This window comes from Cavia porcellus, unplaced genomic scaffold (genome assembly GCF_034190915.1).
Source record: "Cavia porcellus strain 051 isolate PalLab524CR breed Dunkin Hartley unplaced genomic scaffold, mCavPor4.1 scaffold_25, whole genome shotgun sequence".
NCBI classification, from domain to species: domain Eukaryota; kingdom Metazoa; phylum Chordata; class Mammalia; order Rodentia; family Caviidae; genus Cavia; species Cavia porcellus.
The window spans coordinates 13,049,324-13,069,050 of NW_026947508.1; the positions used below are offsets into that span (position 1 = coordinate 13,049,324).

At 54.2% G+C, this 19,727-nt stretch overlaps 1 protein-coding gene across 3 annotated transcripts in view; it reads left to right on the forward strand.

Annotated features, from left to right (window-relative positions):
• Igsf21 (immunoglobin superfamily member 21) overlaps window positions 1-19,727 on the forward strand; it is a 206,051-nt gene that overhangs the window by 162,728 nt on the left and 23,596 nt on the right. For all 3 annotated transcript variants that reach the window (XM_063235612.1, XM_063235613.1, XM_063235614.1), the window contains one exon: window positions 12,460-12,578. In XM_063235612.1, coding sequence (XP_063091682.1) covers window positions 12,460-12,578 — 119 coding nt within the window. The remainder of the gene's footprint in view (window positions 1-12,459; window positions 12,579-19,727) is intronic.

A 19,727-nucleotide genomic window follows, 5' to 3' on the forward strand; every position in this document is an offset into this window, starting at 1 on the left:
TTACCTTGGATGGGCGCTCGGTGCCAGCATGCATCCAGGCATTTTAATTTTGCTTTGACAAAGAGGCTGATGGGAGACGCGCCTGGCTCTTCTGGCCTCCACCCTCCTGCAGCCCTGGGCGCCAGGGCCTGCCCTTCCCGGCTGTCAACCCCACGTAGCTCAGGCCTGTAAAACATAATTGGCCTGCCCTACTTTTTAAGAGAACCCAGATTGAAGGATTGGGTTTTTGGTGGGCTGACCTGTTTAAGAGCTTTAAGAGGGAGCTGAGAGTTTCAATTTCCCTTCGCCAAAGCGAGGCTGTTTTTAGCTCTGCTTTGATGAAGCAGCAGGGATCGGGTTCGGCCCTGGGTCACCCATCAGTTGACCTGGTTGGCAGAAGCCCCCTGCAGACCCCCAGACCCAGCTGCAGTGTGGCGGGAAGGTTATGATTTGCTTTACCAATGGAGTAATTGGTTCTGCCTTGAAGCTGCCCCTGGGCTATCCCAAAGGAGAGAGAGAACTCCAGCTACTCCAGAGGCTTCGTCCTCTGCCTGCACTCCCTGAACCCCGAGGACCTGAGTTCCTGGCTTAGCTATTAGCTGTGTGACCTTGTACAAATTGCTTGGCCTCCCTGGGCCTCAGTTTCCTAATCTGTTAAACGCAGTTCATCTCTCTGGTCTCGCTGGATAGTTGCAGGCATTAGAATGATGGGTATTGGTTGACTTCCGTGGCCATCTCGAGACCCAAGGATACTCCCTGGGCCTCCCCACCGCAGGAATCAGGCTGGTTGGCAGCCATACACATGGGCCAGGCTGGCTTAGCCCCTGGCACGTGCAGTTTCTCTAAATCGCAGGACTCAGGCACGCTAGCTGCCTGCCTTTCCTCCCAGGGCCCCAGCATTGCTCTGTGAGTCTCTTGTGTCCATTAGTTGAGCAGTTGGGCCTTTGGTTGCTTTGGTCCCATATTTTAGAGGGTCTCGAGTGATGGGTTCCCATTGGACTTTGCTTCCAGGAAAAGTGTGATCCCTGCAGACGTAAGAGGCTGTCCTTGGTGACCAGGAGGCACAGCCAGACTGTGCATCAGGCGCCTTACCCCATGGCGGGCAGAAAGGCCGGAGCATGTTGCTCTGGGACCACAGCCTGCTTTCTTGGGGAGCTCAGAGCCCTCACTCTTCTGCTTGACCTCGTGACTCTTTCCAGCCTGCAGCACTGGTCTCCTCTCTGCCCTGACCATGCATGATGTGCCTCCCAGGAGCCCACACCATGCTCACCTTGAAAAGCCAGAGTCTGGGGGCTGAAGGTGCATTCTCAGTCCACTGGGGCTGCGGTAACCAAAGGCTTAGACCAATGGCTCAGGAGCCCTGGAATTTACTCCGTAGGGTCTGGGCGCCAGAGTCTGAGATCACAGTGGTTTCCCTATCTCACCGGAGCTGTGTTCCTCCTCTGGAGCCACCTAGCAGCTGCATTCACTGTGGTAAAAGAGACTGGGCCGCTCACTGGAGCCATTTTTTAAGCGTAGAAATCAAACCCTGATCACCCCAGCCCATCCCAAGTCTCTACCTCCCGAAACCCAGTGCACTGGCAACTCAGCTTCCACATCTGAATTTGGGGCCTACCAGGCACTGACTCCGTGCCTCAGTTTCCACACCTTGAAACTTGGGATTTCCAGAAAAAGCAGTATCTACTCCACATGGCTTTTGTGAGGATGAAGTGGGTTTTGTAGACAGCAAAACCAAGGCACAGCCACTAAATAACATGCCCCCGAGCACTCAATCCTAACACATTAAAGCTGGGAACCTCCAGCTCACAGAAAGGTCCAGAGAAGTGGCAGCTACTGTTACTGTCACTGTCACTGTTACTGTCACTGTCACTGTCACTGTCACTGTTACTACTGCTGTGGTGGGGGCTCTGGGACAGGGCGAATGGTGGCTTTCAAAGTGCCTTCCTTAGTCCTGCATAAGGTAAGTACTCTGAGATTCCGAGTTGCACCCAGATCAGTGAGGCAGGCAAACTGTGCTCACTGATCAGGATCAGAGTGGAGGAAGGGGCTGGACACCCCTCCCCTGCTAAGGACAAACTCGAGTCCAAGCCAGCAGGCGCAGGCTTCCTCATGCCATTGCTCAGCGGCCACCCACCAGAAGGGCACAGGGACAGGAAGAAGGCGCCACCTGCTTAGCTAGCCGTCTTCCTACTCCGATCTCCTTTGGCCAACTGCCTGGTTCCCGCGTCCCTTCCATCCCATGTCTTTCTCTGCTGAGCTCATGCCCCACACCCTGGGCCTGCCTGCGGGCTCCAGAATGGCACTCGGTGAAGAGGAAGGAGAAGAGCCACCCCCTCCCACCCTTGCCATCCCGGCCCAGACCGCAGGGCGAGCAGGCTGGCTGGTCCCAGGCTAGATGAATCAATCAGGCCCTGGAGGAGGAAGTGGTTTCCATGGCAGCAACAAGAGGCTGAGCAAGAGAGGCCGGGAGAGGAGGGGCAGAGAGCAGAGGGGTAAGGATGAGGGAGACCGTGGGAGGGGAGTGGGGGCACCAAGTCGGGAGGTCCAGAAGAGAGGTGGAGGACAGGGCACTGTGTGAGGCCTGAGGCTTTTTTCTTTCTTTATAGTAGTGGGGAATGAACCCAGGGTTTTGGTGCTGAGTTGTATCTCCAGCTTTTTAAAATCAATTTTTTTTTTTTCTTTTGAGACAGGGTCTTGCTAAGTGGCTAAATTGCATAGCCTGGGCTCAAACTTTCAATCCTCCTGCCTCAGCCTCCCAAAGCACTGGGATTACAGTGGTTCTCCTGTGCTCTGCCCTCCTCTTCCTCTTGGGCCTTCTCAAAGCCCCAGGCCCAGCCAGGAGCAGCGGCACACGCAGGGCACACAGTGAGGGTTGGGACTCACAGGACACACTGGGTTTTGCTGGAGGCTTTGGCCTCCGCCCGGCACTGCTTCTGCCCACCGAGCCCCTCAGGACCCCCCGGCCACACCTGGTGCAGCTCAGTGTTCCCAGGTAACCCAGATCTGACCTGTTCCCCAGCCAGTGAGTGCAGGAGTCTGGGAGCTGTCACCCCAAGATACAGCACCCAGGTGTGCTGCTTGCCCTGAGCTCGAGCCCCTGCAGAGGGGCGGAAGCTTTGCTCTAGCATCCCCTAACCTGCCTCAAGGCCAGGGTCACGGAGGAGAAAAACTGCTTCCCCTGGTTCCCTCCCGGAAGGGCTGCAGCTAAACCCCTGTGGCAGGAAGAAGGCCAAGGACCGTCTCCCACACAGACAGAGTGGGCCGTCTCCAGGGCCCACGCAGCTGCCCCAAAAATCATGCACAAAGGACAGCGTGTGGGACCATTCAATTTCCCCCAAATCAGTTGTTCCTTAAAAATTGCCGACCCAACCTGTGAAAGGGCACATTGGCATCTGATCCCCCTGACGCAGTCGTGAAGGGTTTGCGCTCTCCTCCCTCCCTTCTGTTTCCCTCTCTCTCTCCCTCCCTCCTTCCCTGTCTTTGAGATGCGGTCTCTCTAAATTGCCTGGGCTGGCTTTGATCTTGAAATCCTTTTGCCTCAGCTTCCACATCTTAGAAACTAATGTGCCTTTCTCTCCTGTTAATCTGCCAGTTGTCTGTTTATTTCCGCAAACCCACGGAGGGGAGGGGAAGGCCATTCTTCACTTCCATGGGGAGGGGAGAGGCGAGAATCCCCACTGTGACTTGGGCCCCGTGGAACAGTCCCAATAGGACCTCTTCCTATCTGGGTGGGGGGAATTGCGCTCAAACCCTCAGGCTCTGAATGGCCAAAAGAAAGCCAGGTGTTTCTGTCCCAGACCTGACGCATGTTGACTTTGGCTCAGGGGATGCAGCCACTGGGCCTTGAGCATCTAATATGCATCCCCCTCTGCACCAGGCCTTTGTCACCCCATCAGCAGGTCACCTGCTTGCATCTATCCATTTCCCCTACTAGGGTCACCTACCCTAGTGAGTACAAGTTTGCCCCTGACCACACTCAGGCCGTGAGCAAATCACTCCCCCCTTTATCTCTTGTTCTGCCTGTTAAGTGCAGAGGGTGCCAGGGTCTTGTCTGGCACTGAGGTCTTCCTGGGACATGGGATTCTCTGTGCCAAGGCTAGGAGCGTCCTGGACCACACAGACCATCCTGAGGGGCAGGTGTTAAAGAAACACAGCTCCTTTGTGGACATCCACTTGCTAAAGGGACAGTCTTGACTTTGGCTCCTTTGCATGCTGCTGTCCTCCAGGTCGCGTCCCCTGGGTGCTCTTGGGAAAGGTTTGCTGGGGGAGAAAATTAGGGCTTGGGCAAAAGATGGTGAGGAAATCAAATCTAGACTTCAGATCGTTCTGTGCCTGTGTGCTCAGAAGTGGAGCTTCCCTCTCTGCAAGTGGGCTGTCCAGGGCTGTGTAGGCACCTACGTGGAGGTGACACAATCTTGCCCCTGCAGATGGCTCCAGTCCTGTCCATGCCAAGAGGGACAGGGCATCTTGCCCTTGCTCTAGTCTGGAGTCTGGGTCCACCTCTTGTGCTGGACTTCAGTGGACTCTCCTCCAGGGAGGCCTTGGTGCTCTCTAAACCTAGGGAACAGGTGGATGTAATGGCCCATGTTAATAATTCTAGCGCATTGGGAGGCTGAAGCAGGGCAATTCCAAGTTTAAGCTTAGCCTGGGCAACTTATTGACTTAGTAAGATACTGTCTCAAAATAAAAAATACGTCAAAAGGAGGGGGTTGGGAGACAAGGACAAGGGCTGGAGGACAAGAGTGGGCAGGTTGAGGGTGGACCAGGAGGCCCCAAAGCAGGGACAAGGCTTGTGGGGGGCCAATTTTGGGGCAGGTTCTAGTGGCTGAAAAGACACCTCCTGCCCTGAGCTGTAAAGCTTGTCCTCAAACCGACTCTATTCCTTAGGCTCCTTTGATGAAGTCATTGGAAGGAGACACTGGCAGGTCTGCTGGGGCAAGATAAGCTCCAACAGATGGCTGGACCCCAAGGAGAGGTTGGGGGACGGAGGATCCAAGTCTTAGAGGGGTCTGCTGGCCAACACGTGCCCAGGCTTTACTCAGGAAGTTGTTAGGGATCCTCAGGCTCAACCTCAGACTTTCCAGATCATCAAGGGACTCCTGTGCACATTTGAGGTTGTTCCCCACACCCTTTGAGGGCATCCTGTAGCGGATCCAACCGAAGATAAGTCGGGGTTGCCCTTTCTTACCTGTCTCCACCCACCTTCCCAGGACCACTTCCCAGGCTGCCACAGCTGCTACCACCAGTAACCAAGCAATTCCCCAGACATGGAGGGTTCGCGTGGTCGCCCAGAACCTGGGTGCATGGGAAATGCAAGATGCCACAAGGACAGCCAGGGACAGGCGACCATCAGGGCTGGCTGAGCAGGTGAGAGCCGAGACCACCAAATCAACAGAAACCTGACCTTATCCGGCTCCCAGCCAGGCTTTGCAAAATGCACAGGTTTGAGGAGAGCAGGAAGGGGAGGAAGGGAAGAGCAGAGACTCTGCCCCCTGGCTTCCCTTCCCAAGGGTCTTACTAGTAAGCATCCTAACCGCACCCAGGGCTGCCTGAGACTTTATGACCATTTTCATTAGCTGTGCCTCATGGCTCTGCTGAGGGAAACAGGCATTCTGCAAATGCCCTGAAACAGAAGGGCATGACCTTGAACTTGGGAGAAAGCAGGTGTTTGAAGGAGAGAGGGTACCAAGGCCGGCTCCACAGGAAAGGAGCAACCAGTCTGGGAGCGGGGTGCGTGTGTGAACAGTGAAACTTCATGACTTCACGCTTGGGATCCTTCCAGCGAGAGGAAGCACAGCACAGCCCTGGCAGGCCCTGGGCTAATTCGATTGCAGGGGGTGTGTTTAACCTACTTGCAAGGCAGACCTCTTCCCGGCCCCTCAGAAGCTCTGTTTCCATGCAAACAATAGGTAGACAAATGAAAAGCCTCTCTCATCTCTTCATTAAAGCGGAGTCTCAAAGGACCCATCACTACCTGAATCTTCTCTGTGAGCCCAGAATGGGAAACTGTGTATATAAATGAAGACGTTTGAATTATAAAATGCGTTTTAAATAGGGCGGATTATACAAGTTCGGTTCTGAAGAGTCTCCTCATTCAGTTACTAGATTTTGGCAAGAGACCCAAGGCCATACACCATCCTCCTCCCTCCATCTGTCCTTTCCTCCCTCCTTTCTGGGTCCAGGCCAGCTCTGAGTTTGCAGACAGACTGTTCAGGCTTGGTGCTTCAGTGAATGGAAACCATGTGAAGGTTTTTAGTGGGGAAAGGAGAGGCCATGCAGGCTGGATGGAGCCCCGTGGTTGTGAGGTCATTTGGGAGCGGCATGGAGAGAAGGTGGGCTGGAGGGACCTCACACAGGGAAAGGAGGGAGGGGGTGGAGGGATGGAAATCTCCAGAGGCTGCTGGTCCCAGCTCCTCCCCTATCAGAAGGAAGAGTAGGGGAAAAGAGGCTCAGGGCACCCCAGCTGCACCCCAACTCTCAAGCCTTCTGTGATCTGGTTTTGTGGTGCCTGTTAGGTTCCTCCACCGAGCCATGTCCTGCCCCTGAGCCTCTGCACGCCAGCCCTAGGCCCTCAGGCAGCCCGGCTGTGGCTTCCAGAGTCGCACAGACCCTCGCTGCTCTGTGCTCATCCAAGGGAAGGGAAAGCAGATGTCCAAGGCTGGCACTGCTGGGAGGTGGTGGAGGCTTCCTGCCCACCGAGGGCATGCCCTTGAAGGGGGTAGCGAGACCCCATTCCTCTTCCCTTCATGGCTGCTGGGAGGTGAGCCTCTTTGCTTTTCCCAGAACCCCACCACAGTGTACTGCCCCAAAAGTAACAGGGTCACCTGGCCGTCCATAAACCATGCAAAACCGTGAGCCAAACCGTTCTTCTTTTTAAGGTTGTTGGTAAAGGTTAAGATATTTCATGGCAGTAACAGCAAGCTAGCCTAGAAAGAAATCACATCTACTCTGCAGTACAATGTGTATAACATCCCAGGTAATGTTATCCAGAGTGACAGGAAACAGGTCAGCGGCTGCCTGGAGGTGGAGCACATGGATTACAAAAAGGCACAAGGCACTGGGGGGCAACAGATGTGCTCATTATCTTGATTGTGGCAGTGGTTCTGATGTGCTAAAACTCATCAGATGTGCAAACTTTAATGTGTATAATTTATTGTTTGTCGATATAATGAAACCAATAGCAAAATTTAAAATGAAACAAAAAAATCAATCACCCCAGGAGGCTGCGAGTATCAGGTCAAGATAACCTCACACACGGTTAGGTCCCAAGACCCAGCAAGATGAAACTGACATTTGTTACCATGACCTGGACCCCAGGCAGTTTAAGTCGTATCTTTTCTCCTCCCTCTCAGGAAGAGGGAGGTGCAAACACAGCCTTCCATTATACCCTGAACCCTGAAAACAGTTCATGGAGTGAGCTAGGTGCTTACTAATTTGTTTCAAATTCTCAGTCCATGAACAGTATAGGAGGAAGAATACAACAACCTCGGCCCCACACTGGACTGAGCTTTCAATACATTTGCACTTTCATCAAATCAAATGTGGGCTTTTTGGCAAAGGTCAAATATTGCATCTCCTGAGCAATATGGAAAAGCAAGTCAAAGAACCATTGCCTGTTTCTTCCAGCCCCCACCGCTGCTGCCAAGTCCACTAGCTCAGTTCTGGGAGAATCTAGGACTCTCCCCAGTGGAAAGACACAGCCAAGAAGCTGTAAAATCTTGCCAAGTACGGAGAATGTGCACCTGACCTGCTCAGCAAACCCCAGGCACTGGAATTAAGGGGCTCACCCAGAGCTCGGAGGAGGGAACTTAGGGAAAGAAAAAGCCTTTCCGTTTCTTTTCTCCCGGCAGGGAGGAAGGAGCATATGGCTCATCTGGAGAGGTGGCCAGGCTCAGAATAGAAATGAGAGTAGCAGGCGCAGGTATGAAGAGATACCTGGAGCTAGCACTGATTTGCTGGTGAAGGAGGAGTTGGGGCAGTGTGGGAGAAGGCAGAGAGGGATCCCCTGGGCTTGGGTTCGAATCCAGCTCCCCCTCCCCAGCTCCCTCTGTGATCTTGGTCTTGTTACTGTGTCGCTCTGGGCTTCTGTTTCCTCCTCTACACAATGGGGATAAGAAGATCTCTATTGTTACGCAGTGAGTACCCTAGCATGTCGTGGTGCAGGGACGTGCTCAGTAGGAAGTCTCCCGCTATAAATCTCCATAAATGCTAGCCACTCCTCCCCAGGGCTGGAATCCCCCCAGACAGGGGTTAAGACAGTCAATGGGCAGATGAAGGCCAAAACACCCATCTCACATCACAAACTCCTAGGGTGAGGAGCCGAGGCTAAGAGCCCGGGCTCCTCACTGCCAGACCAGGGGGTGTCTGCTGACGTCATTTTTTGCACGAATCCTCTGGGAGCCTTAGCACAGGGTTAGGCTGGCCTCCAGGAGCTTCCAGCTTGGGAAGACTGGAAAGATCCACTGTGTTCAGACATCCAATAGCTGGCAGGTGCTCCTGGACAGGTGCAGCTGGGCAGGTGGCAGCGAGCTCTGCACACGGCACTGGGCAATCAGGGCAATCAGGGCAGCCTGCCTGGTCAAGGAGACTCCCAACCCACAGCCTGCGAGCTCTAAGCATCTGGCGTATCGATGCCATCAGATACTCCCGCTGTACGGGCTTTTACCTAAACCTTCAAATTGTCCCTTCTTTTTTCCTTCCAGCTTTTCTTCCCAGCAGCTCCATGAGAAGTGTCGCAGGCAGGGAAACTGAGACTTACAGAGGTCACATGATTTTTCTTGGGGTCACAGAGCAGGGACTGAGCCGGGGTTCCTATGTTGGTCAGACAGCCTCCAGATTCTGTGCTTTTAACCATCGTGCTAAAGCACTGGGCTTAGAAAGGTGACAAGAGGCTTGCCAGGCGGACGACAAAAAAAAGGAAATGTTCCAAGCAAAGCCAGAAGCACAGGCAAAGCCTGATGGAACCTGAGCCTCTGCAGCCACCACAGCCCGCCCCACCTTGAGGTTCAGTCTGGACAAGGTGCCCACCCTACTTGCACAGGGTGCTGACGCCCTCCGTCCTAGCCCAGGCTCTGCTGAAGCCACAACCCTTGCCTTGGCTTCCCCGGGGGCAGACGCCCACCCACTGGCAGGGACAGCCCACAGGGCCCCCACTCTTTGGGTGTCCAGCTTTTCAAAAGCACAATTACTCGCCCTTTAGAGACGCTGTCAGTGTGGGTAAACTCCAGCCGCTAAACTGCATTACACTGATCTCTGCAGAAACCTTTGCAGTTATTAATAGTTTATTGATCTCGGCCCATTGCTGATGAGAGGGAGCCGCCCCTCAGCCCGCTGTCCCTGCTGCCTGCGGAAGGCCTTCCATCCAGGATGCAGATCGATGCCTCTGCTTCCAGGGAAGGGAGTCTCTGGGCCGCTTAATCCACTTAAGCAGGACAAGAGTGCAGGCGAAAGCTCAGGTTTTGATGAGGCACTGAAAAGAGGCGGATTGGTCCAAATCAAAGCCGGGACCTGGCAGCTGTTGGATCTGAGAGGACAAGAATCTGCCTTGGAGTGGGGAGGGCGACCGGGCTGTGCCTGGACACATCCGATGGTGGCAATGGAGAGAACAGGCCCAGTGGTAAAGGGTTCTCTGTGACCCTGGCGGTGTTTCTGTAATCCTGAGTTTCAGAATAAAAATGTTACGATAATCATGCTGGCACTTGGTACTGTGAGGGGTGTGTGGGAGATGCGATGGGCAGGGTTAAGTCAGGAGCCAGAGCCGGAGCTGGGGAAAGAGGCAGCATTGGGCCACAGGCTGGGGGGTCCTTGGCTCTACCTCAAGAACAGAAGCTTCAGAAGGGATCCAGGTCTGAGGACCACTGCTCTCATCTGCACCCACAGTGCACCTGCAAATCCTGGGCTTTCACACGGCAAGGCAGAGGAGCAGGGGAGATGGGGACTCAGAACGTCCAGGACTTGATCGCTGACAGGTTTGGGGAGGGTGGACAGGGCAGATGTCAAGAATGAAGGCAAGTGTGTGACTGGGGTGGGGAGCCGAGGCTGGCCATTCATGCGCAGGGAGCCTGTAGGAACAGGCCATGCTGCAGAAATAGTCCTAGGTGGGCCGTTGTCATCCACCTGAGCCATGGAGCCACGTGTCCCCGAGCTGTCTTCTACACCACCTGTGTGGTGTCACCTATCTGTGTCACCGAGCAGATTGCTTATTTTACTGTCACTGGAGCGTGTCATTGACGTAGCAATTCCTAAGCATGTCACCTGCGCTGCTCTCATAAGCACATCTGTATATATCACCTATGTGATGGTTACTTGCACAAATCCACCCGGGTGTCAACCGTGTCATTATCCTCCTGTGACATCACCGGGGACCTGCCAGCTACCCACGTCCCCTGAGACTGTTTCTTTACATGCTCCCCGCACCCGTCTCTTGTGGAAGTCACTTAAGCAGGTGGCCTCTATAACAGACACCTGAGTGTCGCCTAAACATGTCACTTTAGGTGACTGTCACTCAGTAACAGTGCCCAGAAAAAAGGCTATTTTTTCCTTCTGGCTGAATTACAAACAAAGAAAATTGTTCTGAGGGGAGACAAGTCCCCTGCTGTTCCCACTGTCATCCTGCTTTCTCCTGGGAGGATGAGCAGAGGAGGTGGCAGCATCTTCTCAGGAAGATTCCCCTGACAAGTGGGATGCTTCTTTCTTCAATGACAGTGGGAGCCCAGATGTCAACCTCAGTGTGTTCTATGCAAATGAGAGGGTTGTTTATGCTAATCTGTGCTGGGCGGTGCAGAGGGGAGGGGTGCTGGGGACTGGCTCAGCTCTGTGTGACAGCAGCAACCGGAGGTGGCAGGCTAGGGGCAGAGTGAGTCATAAAGGAAAGGAGATGAGCTGGGGAGGCTGGGGTTAAATAGCTCAGCAGAGGCAGCTGAAAGAGGCTCGGCAAAGTGTGGGCTTTCAGCTGTCGCTGGAGAACCTCCAAGCCCCACCCAGACACACAGCCCTCTACGTTGGAGCTAGTACAGGCTGGACCTTGTGGGGGTGACATGGTTTCTGCAGTTCCCCAGTTGCAGGCTCCAGATCCCACTGGGCAGGAGCTCCCCCTCCACGCAGGGCATCAAAGGACACCAGACACACGGAGGCCCTCTGTCCATTTGGGCTCAATGCTCCTGCTCACATTCTTGTGACAGGTCGTGACCAATCTGCATCACAGCCCTACAGAGCATCACCTTCTTTTTTAGGAGTATCAAACCCAGAGCCTTGACAATGAGCTACATCTCCCGCCCATTCAAAATATTTTCTCTGTTGGGATAGGATCTCGTTAAGTCACCTCCATTTCTTTTTTAGATGAGAAAATGGAGTCAGCCAGAGATTCAGCATGAATCTCTGAGGTTCATGGCTACAAACGCAGGAGCAGAATTTGAACTTGATTCTCTCGGGCACCACACTAAAGCTTTTTGTTCGGTACAGAAGCTGGGAAAGAGCCGCTCTGTCTGTATTTTCCAAGGGGTGAGAGGGCAATGTACTGACTCACTTTAGCATGATCTTACCCAAAGGCCCTGTGGAAAGTTCTAGAACCAGAGTCACCAAACTGCATTGTGCAGCCAAATCTAACCCTTTGCCTGTTCCCCCTACCTGTGGACTGAGACTGTTTTGAACATGTTCAAATGGTTAGAGCAAACCAGTCTGTTTCATGGTGCCTGAGAATTATCTGACCTTCAGATTGCCATGCTCATAAACAAAGTTTTATTGGAACGCAGCCCCTGGTTCCTGCTTACACAGTCCGCGGCCCTTTCTGCTGCAGGACAGGGTCCAGCAGTTCCGGCACAGACCGAGCGGGCAGCAGAGCCCACACTACTCACTCTCTGGTCCTTCAGAGGAAGAGGCTACATGATCACAGAGCAGTGACCAGCTCCCCTTGTTCCTTGGCCCTGGAATGAGGCTCCCTGGGACAGGAGTTCTATTGTCTCTGTTTCAAGGTCCCCAGGCAGTGCGGAGTCAGCAAATAGTGTTGAATCACCTTAGTTTCTTATCAGCTGTGTGGAGCTCTTGGGCCTCAGTTTCTTTACGAAGTGGGAGGACTGAGCTATGCGTGGACGGCGGTCAGGAGGGATGCGCAGGGTCACCCCTGTTTTGAGCCAGTGCTGTGTGCAGGCTCATGCTGAGTGCAACACCTGTCCGTCATCCTCACACACTCTGCTGTAGCAGGTTATCATCCCAGTAGCTAAGTGACGGCTACAGGGCTCTCTGGGCATAGATTTGGCTCCACTGAAGCATACAGCCTGCTTCTTGGCCCCCAGCGCCCTAGAGGACAGGGGCCTGCAATGCAGCCGGTGCTCCATAGGTGTCGCTCCTCCCAGCCCAGCACGGGCGGCAGGTAGTCACCCATAGTCTTTCATGGAGGCTGCACGAGTGGGGTTGGTTTTCCGCAGTGCTGTCTCCTCCAGCCCCACTGTGCCAGGATTCATCACGTCCTCTGCCTCCCTGCAGGCTGCCCGAGGTCCGGATCTCAGACAACGGTCCCTATGAGTGCCACGTGGGCATCTACGACCGCGCCACCAGGGAGAAGGTGGTCCTGGCCTCAGGCAACATCTTCCTCAACGTCATGGGTGAGTACAGGTTGCTACCCCAGGCAGGCAGGGTGTGTGCATGCGCACACTTACGTGTGTGTGCACGCCCAGAGCATGTGCAGAAGATCCAGCCATTTGTCGAAACGCCTGTTGTGCTGGTATAGGAGCCTGTTCCCTCTTCTGCCCTTGTCTTGGAGAAGCCCCACGCCAGGTTAGGCATAGTATGCCTGCAAGACCTGGCCCTCCACCATGATCTCCTCTAAGTGACGTTTCGCCAGCCCACACTGAGCCCTTGCGCTGTGAGGGGCACCCTAGAAGATACTCAGGTGCCTGGCAGGTGTGGGGCTTTGATCCGGGAGCAAACGAATGACTGAGGGAGGATTGAGAGGTCCCCAGGAAGAGGTCTACTCTGGGCCTCAGTTTCCACTTCCATAAGGTGGGGGAGGGACACAGGCCTCATGCATCACCACGGACCACCCAGCTCTCGGCTCCATGGCCTGACACAGGTCAAGAGGGACCCTGAGGCTGTGCCTGCAGCTGAGGCCACAGCTTCTCTCCTGGGCTGCAGCCAAGGACCCCCCCCCCATAGGGACCCCCTCAGGGTAAGTGCATTGTGGGTGGCCCAGTGGGGACCATCCAGGAGCCTGGGGCTAAGGACATGCATCTGCCCAGCCCAGAGGACCCTGCCCGACCCTCCCCAGGCCACATGGAGATGTGCAAGGGATGGTGATGAATGACAGAGTGTGTGGGGCTGGGCATAAGGATGCTGAGCTCTTGCCTTTGTCTCTGGGTCCCCGTTTACACCCCTGTGAAATGGAGATCACGACACTAGCACCTGTGTCTAGCTGGGCTGGGTCCCTGGGTGAGTTCATCTCTACCCCGGCCTCCTGTTTTCCATTCATGAAACAAGGCTGTGGCCCTGAGCAGTCTCAGAAGCACCCTTGGGCTCTGAGGTCTTTCCAGCTGCACGCTGCTGGCTCTGCTGCAGGATCGCCGGGCCTTGGCCTTGGCCTTGACACCAGGCTCCATGCGCTCAAACTTTCTTATCAAATGATATTTACCAGACAAGCGAAGCCTGCCACCTTTAGCAATCAATAGAAGCACAAAGGCCCTGTGGAAAGCCCCTGATCTGGGGAAATGGAAATCCTTCAAAGGCCAGACTCCAAAGGGACACTGATCCTGTGGTGACGGCACAGAGCTTGTTCTGGCTTCCGGTGGAGCCGAGATGGGAGGAGATAGCAGCTCCTCTGACACGTAGGCCAGGAACCTTCTCAGAGCCCAGCTGAGGAGCTAGCAAGAAACAGAACTGGGTTTGAACCTTCCAGGGGCTCTGGGTCTAAGGAGATGCATGCACTCGACAATCTGTTCATCAAATATTGAGTGCTTACTAATGAGCCAGGTAGTGGCAGCTAGTTTGTGGAAGGGGGAACTCTTAGCTAAGTGTTTTCTGTATATTATGTCGCTTTGTCCTTCCACCCAACTGCAGGGCAAGTCCTATCATTAGCCCCATTTTGATCACATGGAAATAGAGGCAAGCAACTTGCCTACAATCACACAGCCGAGATCACAAAGTCTTCCTGTAGCATTAGGTCACTCTGTGATGCAGGATGAGGCTGACTCTGGAAATTTAGGGCATCCTCAGGCAAGAGTCTCCCTGGCATGGCACCCACACATCATGCTCAATCCTGGCCAGGACCCCGGTGTGTTGGCTTCTGTACCCACACTGTCACACAGCACAAAGATGGTTTCAGACCAGGTGACCCTAAACCCGCTCGCAGCTTTGACACCTATGTGTCTGTGACCCCATTTGGTAGACCTGGAGACTGAGGCACAGGAACATCTCATGGGGCTGACCCTGATGTACAGAGAGCCTAAGGATCCCTTAGAAGGCAAGTGCTGCCAGCCAACTAAGGCTCCCTTTCTTCTATGTCCCTGTCTGGGGACAACAGACGGTGGCTTCTCCCTTGGAGCTGCCTGACGTGGAGTGAGCAGAGGCTGCTGGGATTCGACTCACTGAGTGACCAGCGCGGCTCAGAGGGCTCTGCAGGAGCCTGAGGCTGTGGGAAGGGACAGGGCTGGTTAACACAGAGGCTGGGCCAGCCCAGAGCTACTGATCCCACAGGTGCGGGCCAGGCTTTCAAGTTCTCAGAGGACTCTGCTGCCACTGGCCAGGACCACATTTTGAGAAACCCTGGCCTAAAGCACTAAGCATTTCCAGGAATATTATTTCTGGATATATCTACATCCCGGTGGGTATTTATTTACCCATTCTTACACTTACATACGTACAAACTTACTCCCATACGTACAAACACATTTCTCCCTCCTACAGGCCCTACCTTGCCTGACCCAAACACAGGAAGATACCCTCATCTCTTTAGCAATCCAAGTTGAGGACATACTGGTTTGGTCCTAAATCCAGGATTCACCATGTGAGCTCAGGTTCATTAGCCTCCCCAGGCCTCAGTTTCCCCATTTATATAATAAATACCATGCCAGCATCTGAGCTTTCTAGGGAGTTGGATACCTAGCTCATAGGCTGGCTGGAGGGTTTAATTTAGATCACGTTGAGGCACAGTGGGAATATCAGTAAGTTGGACTCTGCATCCGTTAGCGTTCTGTTGCTGTTATAAAATACCCGAGGAAAACAAGTGAAAAGAAGAGAGGTTTATTATGGCTGATGGTTTCAGAGGCTTCAGCCCGTGGTCACTTGGCCATTGGTTCTGGGCCTGTGATGAGGTTGAGCATCAGGATGGGACGTGTGTGGTGGAGCAAAGCTTCTCACCCCATGGAGGACAGGAGGTGACAGATGGCAAGGGGCAGGAACACAGCCAGACTTCAGGGAGTATCCCCAAGGAACCTGCTTCCTCCACCGCCTCCCAGTGTCTCTCCCAGTGGATTAATCCATCAAGGAGGTCACGCCTTCTGATCTACACACAACCGACAACTCTGTTTTCCTTATCCCTGTCTCTTGTCCACCCACCTTGGGTATAGTTTCTTGCCTCTGTGTCTGGCCTCCCTGTTCACTCCAAGAACCTTATGCCAGCCTGAGCAGTGACTTCTGGGGGGCACACAGCTTCTGGGACTTGGCTTCCTGGCAGCCCGTGAGGTCGGTGTCACAGTCCAACCTTCATTTCTGTAACCGGAGATGCTACCAGCAATGAATCAAAAGTATATAAAGTATTTTTTTGTGATGGCACCTGTATTGAAGATGTACGGACTTTGTGCCCACCATTGGTCCCTAAGCAATATGGTATAACTCCTGCTCACAGAGCACTGGCTTTGTATTCAGTGGTATTAGCCACCTAGGGTGACTTAGAGAATGAGAGGAGGTACGCTTGGGCAAACACTGTACCACTTACAGACGGGGCTGGCATCTGTAGCTTTGACATCTCTGTAGGTCCTGGTGCCAGGTCTCTGCAGATGCCAGGGGATGGCTGCACCACTGTCCCCAACTCACAGACGAAGCTGAGGTTCAGGGAGAGGAAGGAATTTCTCCAAGTCGGTAAGGGAGGTGGTTTTCTGTGTCCCAGAGCAGCATGGTTCCTGTCATTGACCAAGGTCTGGAATGATGTGGGGAGAACTTTTCCCAGACAATGTCTCCCACCAACCAGGGCCTTGCCAACCTGGGAGCAGGAGTCACTGAGCCCATGGCACAGACTTGGTTTGGAGAAGGAAAAGACTTAGCCAAGGGCTAAATGTGATAACCCATGCAGCAGAATATTCTGGGCCAGGGCCTGGCACCTACTGAGAGATCAGTAAGTAGTAGCTATTATGATGATGAAACATAAATTGAGCCAGTCAAAAAACTGGAACAATCAGCCAGGCAAGGTAGTGCACACCCGTCATCCCAGCACTCTGGGAAGCTGAGGCAGGAGGATTGCAAGTTGAAACCCAGCCTGGGCAATTTTGCAAATTAGTGAGAAAATAAACAACAAAACAAACAAACAAAGAGTTAGGAATATAGCACCATGTGAAGGTTCTGGGTTCAATCCTCATATCCAAAAAAGCACAAACAAAAACAGGTGCAATGAATAAGGTTTAAAAAATTATGCTCCCCAACCACTTCTTGCACGAACCTCCCCTTCAAATTTCAAGGCAGGTTTCAAAAATTAAAATCTGTGCATTGTCATGGGCTGTCAGTGACATTGCTGAAACCTCCCTTACACACACACGTGCGCACACACACTTGCACACACACACACGTGCGCGCACACACACACACTCATACTCCCTCGGAAGACTGGGTCATGGAGTGCTGAGGTCTCTGTATCTCAGGACCCCTAAGAGTGTAGAAGCTAGCAGTGAGCCAACACAAGACAGCACCCCCAAACTGGGGGCCCAGGGTGTCGGGGAGAAGGACCTCAGCCAGGACTCCCGGCACTCACAGGTCCACCTCGCCTGCGGTACCCAGCATGTCCCAGGCAGCCACCTCCTTCCCAGGCCTCTGACAGAGATCCGAATGCAAGAGCAACTGTCATTTCACGCCTAGAACACGTCGATCTGCGGTGGGGAAACACATTTGGGAGCCCCAGGGGGGACAGTGAGGGCGTGCGCTGCACAGTGTCATTAAAATGTTTTTATCCGAGCTGCCGATAAATTGTAAGCCAATTTGAACATTGCACACTGGGTCCCCGGAAGGCATTGCGCGCAGTCGCAGAAGGATCTTGAAGGTTCTTCTTGGAGCACAGTTATGGGGGGAGCATGTTAAAAGGTGCATTGTTACAATCAATTAAATGTACTGAGGCCTGAAGCCTCCACCGACGTGGAAAGGCGCCTGTCTTCTGGTTCCCCCAGAGTGGCAGGGAGCAGCAGATCTCTGCCACCAATCTGGAGCTAAGAACGGAGGTCGCCTCCCCACCTGTCCTGTGCTCAATCCAGGGCTGATCACATGATCTCCACTGGTGCCCTTGAAGGTGGGTGTGGCCGCTGCCAGTACAAATGAGAAAAGGCTTCTGGGCATTTAGGGACCCGCCCATGAGAGTGACCGAGCTGGGGGTTCTCATCAGGACTGCCCGATCCAGGGCTGGCACCCCAGCAGGCACTCTGATTCCTAGGGAAACATCCCTAACTTTTTTTGGTTTGGTTTGGTTTGGTTTTTGGTACTGGGGATTGAACTCATGACCTTGCACTTGCCAGGCAGGCGCTTATGCTGCTGAGCTAAATTCCAGCCCCCTAACTTTAACATAAACACTGTCACTGTTTTTGGGGGGGTGTCCTTTTGAGGCAGGGTTTCCCATGCAGTTCAGGCTGGCCCTGGACTCATTTTGTAAGGCTGTCAGTGTAGCAATGTCCATTGAGCATGGGCACAGGGTGGGTGAGGACCCCGTCAAGACCGAACCCTGATCAGGAGCACTGGCTGCTCCAAACCTCCTGCACTGGGGTAACTTGTCCCTTAGGAGCCTGTAGGAACCTGGGGGGGAGGGAAGAACCCCTGTGAGCTGTTCTATGCCTCAGTGCCCGTTTCTGGTTTTCTCGGTCACTGTCACACACCCCCTGTCACTGCTCAGACTCTGGAAAGAGCCCTGAGCTTGGAGTCCTGCAGGACCTGCACCCAGATCCGGAGCTGAGAACAGACATGGCTCTCCCCACAGGGCCTGCTGGAGATTACACAGCCCCACCCCTCTGGGGAAGGCCACACAGAGTGCCAGGCAGACCCAGCACATTGTGATGCTCGCTCAGGACAGATGGTGATGGGAAGGTCAACAGTGGAGACCACTGATCTGAGACCCCTAGAAATCCCCAGCTGGGCTTGCTGGAAGCTGCAATTCAGAGCCGCAGCCTCTCTGCATCCCAGGACTTTTGCTGGAGCAGGAAATGATCAACTCATTCCCCTGCCTGGTATCTGAGTAGCTGATCGACCTGCTGGGCTAGGACTGATCACAAGCTCTGGCCCCAGGGGGCTGCAGTGGTCACAGCCCCCAGATAGGCTGCAGAAGCCTGGGCAGGTGGGGATCCAGGCCAGAGCCGCAGAGAGTTTGGGGCCCAGAGAGGGAGAGATGTAAACCAAAACCTCCACCTCCTGTCCCAGAACCCCCAGGCTCTGAAGTGACACTGCCCAGTAGGTGCTTTTAAACCAAGCAGTACCAACTCTGCCTGCTGCCCTGGGTGCTGGCCGGGGCAGCCCAAGAAAACTGAGGTAATTTAGCTTCTCCCTCACTGGGCAGCTGTTAGGAAGAGATCAGCTGACGAGGTTAAACAGACAGAAAGTGCTCGGACTTGAAGCTGGCATCGTCCTGAGGGCACAGATGACGGGAACCAGGTAGGGCACAGATGCCGGGGGTGTGCAGAAGAGACGTGGCCAGGCAGGAGCCCCAGAGCACGGGGACCAACTGGAGCAGAAGTGGCAGGACCTGGCATTCAATGGAGATGCTCTCCGGGAGGCCCTGGGAGCTGTGTGGTCCCCCCAGCAGATAATGTGCTGTGAGGGCGTGGCTTCAGCTCCAAGGATCTCCCCAGGGTCCCCAAACACCCTGCCAGCTGGAGGTTCTGAGAGGGGCAGCATGGGCCTGAGACAGCTGCCCATGTGGGAGCAGAAGGGCAGAGAGGCCAGAGTCCTCCATGCTGGACATAAGTGTGTTCAGGGGCCAGAAGCAGCTGTCTGGGGTGTGTGGAATGGCTGAGGGTCAGGGGCTGGACACCCACTCTGTTGTCCATCCTCCTGCACATGGGCCTGGCTGCAGGGGTCACAGGCCAAAAGCCAGTTTGGAGAGGGGCACACGGGTGGGTTCAGGACTTGGACGAGCACTTTGAAGCTAACCGGATCATCTAGCAAGGACAGGCACTTCCCAGTGTCAGCCCCACAGGTCCCAGCCTGCCGACTGGCTCCTGGACAAGGTTCTAGCCTCCTCCCATGCCCCACCCACACAGCCTGCAGACACTACACCCTTGAGGCCGCCCACTACAGAACCCCTACAGGCCTGCACATCCCTGCAGCTGTCCCTCTGTCCTCCCAACATGCTGCAAGACAGGTGACCTCTCAGAGCCCGTGAGAGGACAGGCTGCTCAGAGAGGTCAAGGGACACCCCGATGCCCCACAGCAGTGCTCAGCCTGGGATTTAAGCTCAGCCTGCTAGGAGGCCCCAACTTTCCAGGAAATGAGGCTGCGGAGAAGGCAGAGGTGCCACCTCTCTGAGTGTGAGACCCTGAGTCATCCGGACCTCTCTCAACCAGAATAATGCATAATAC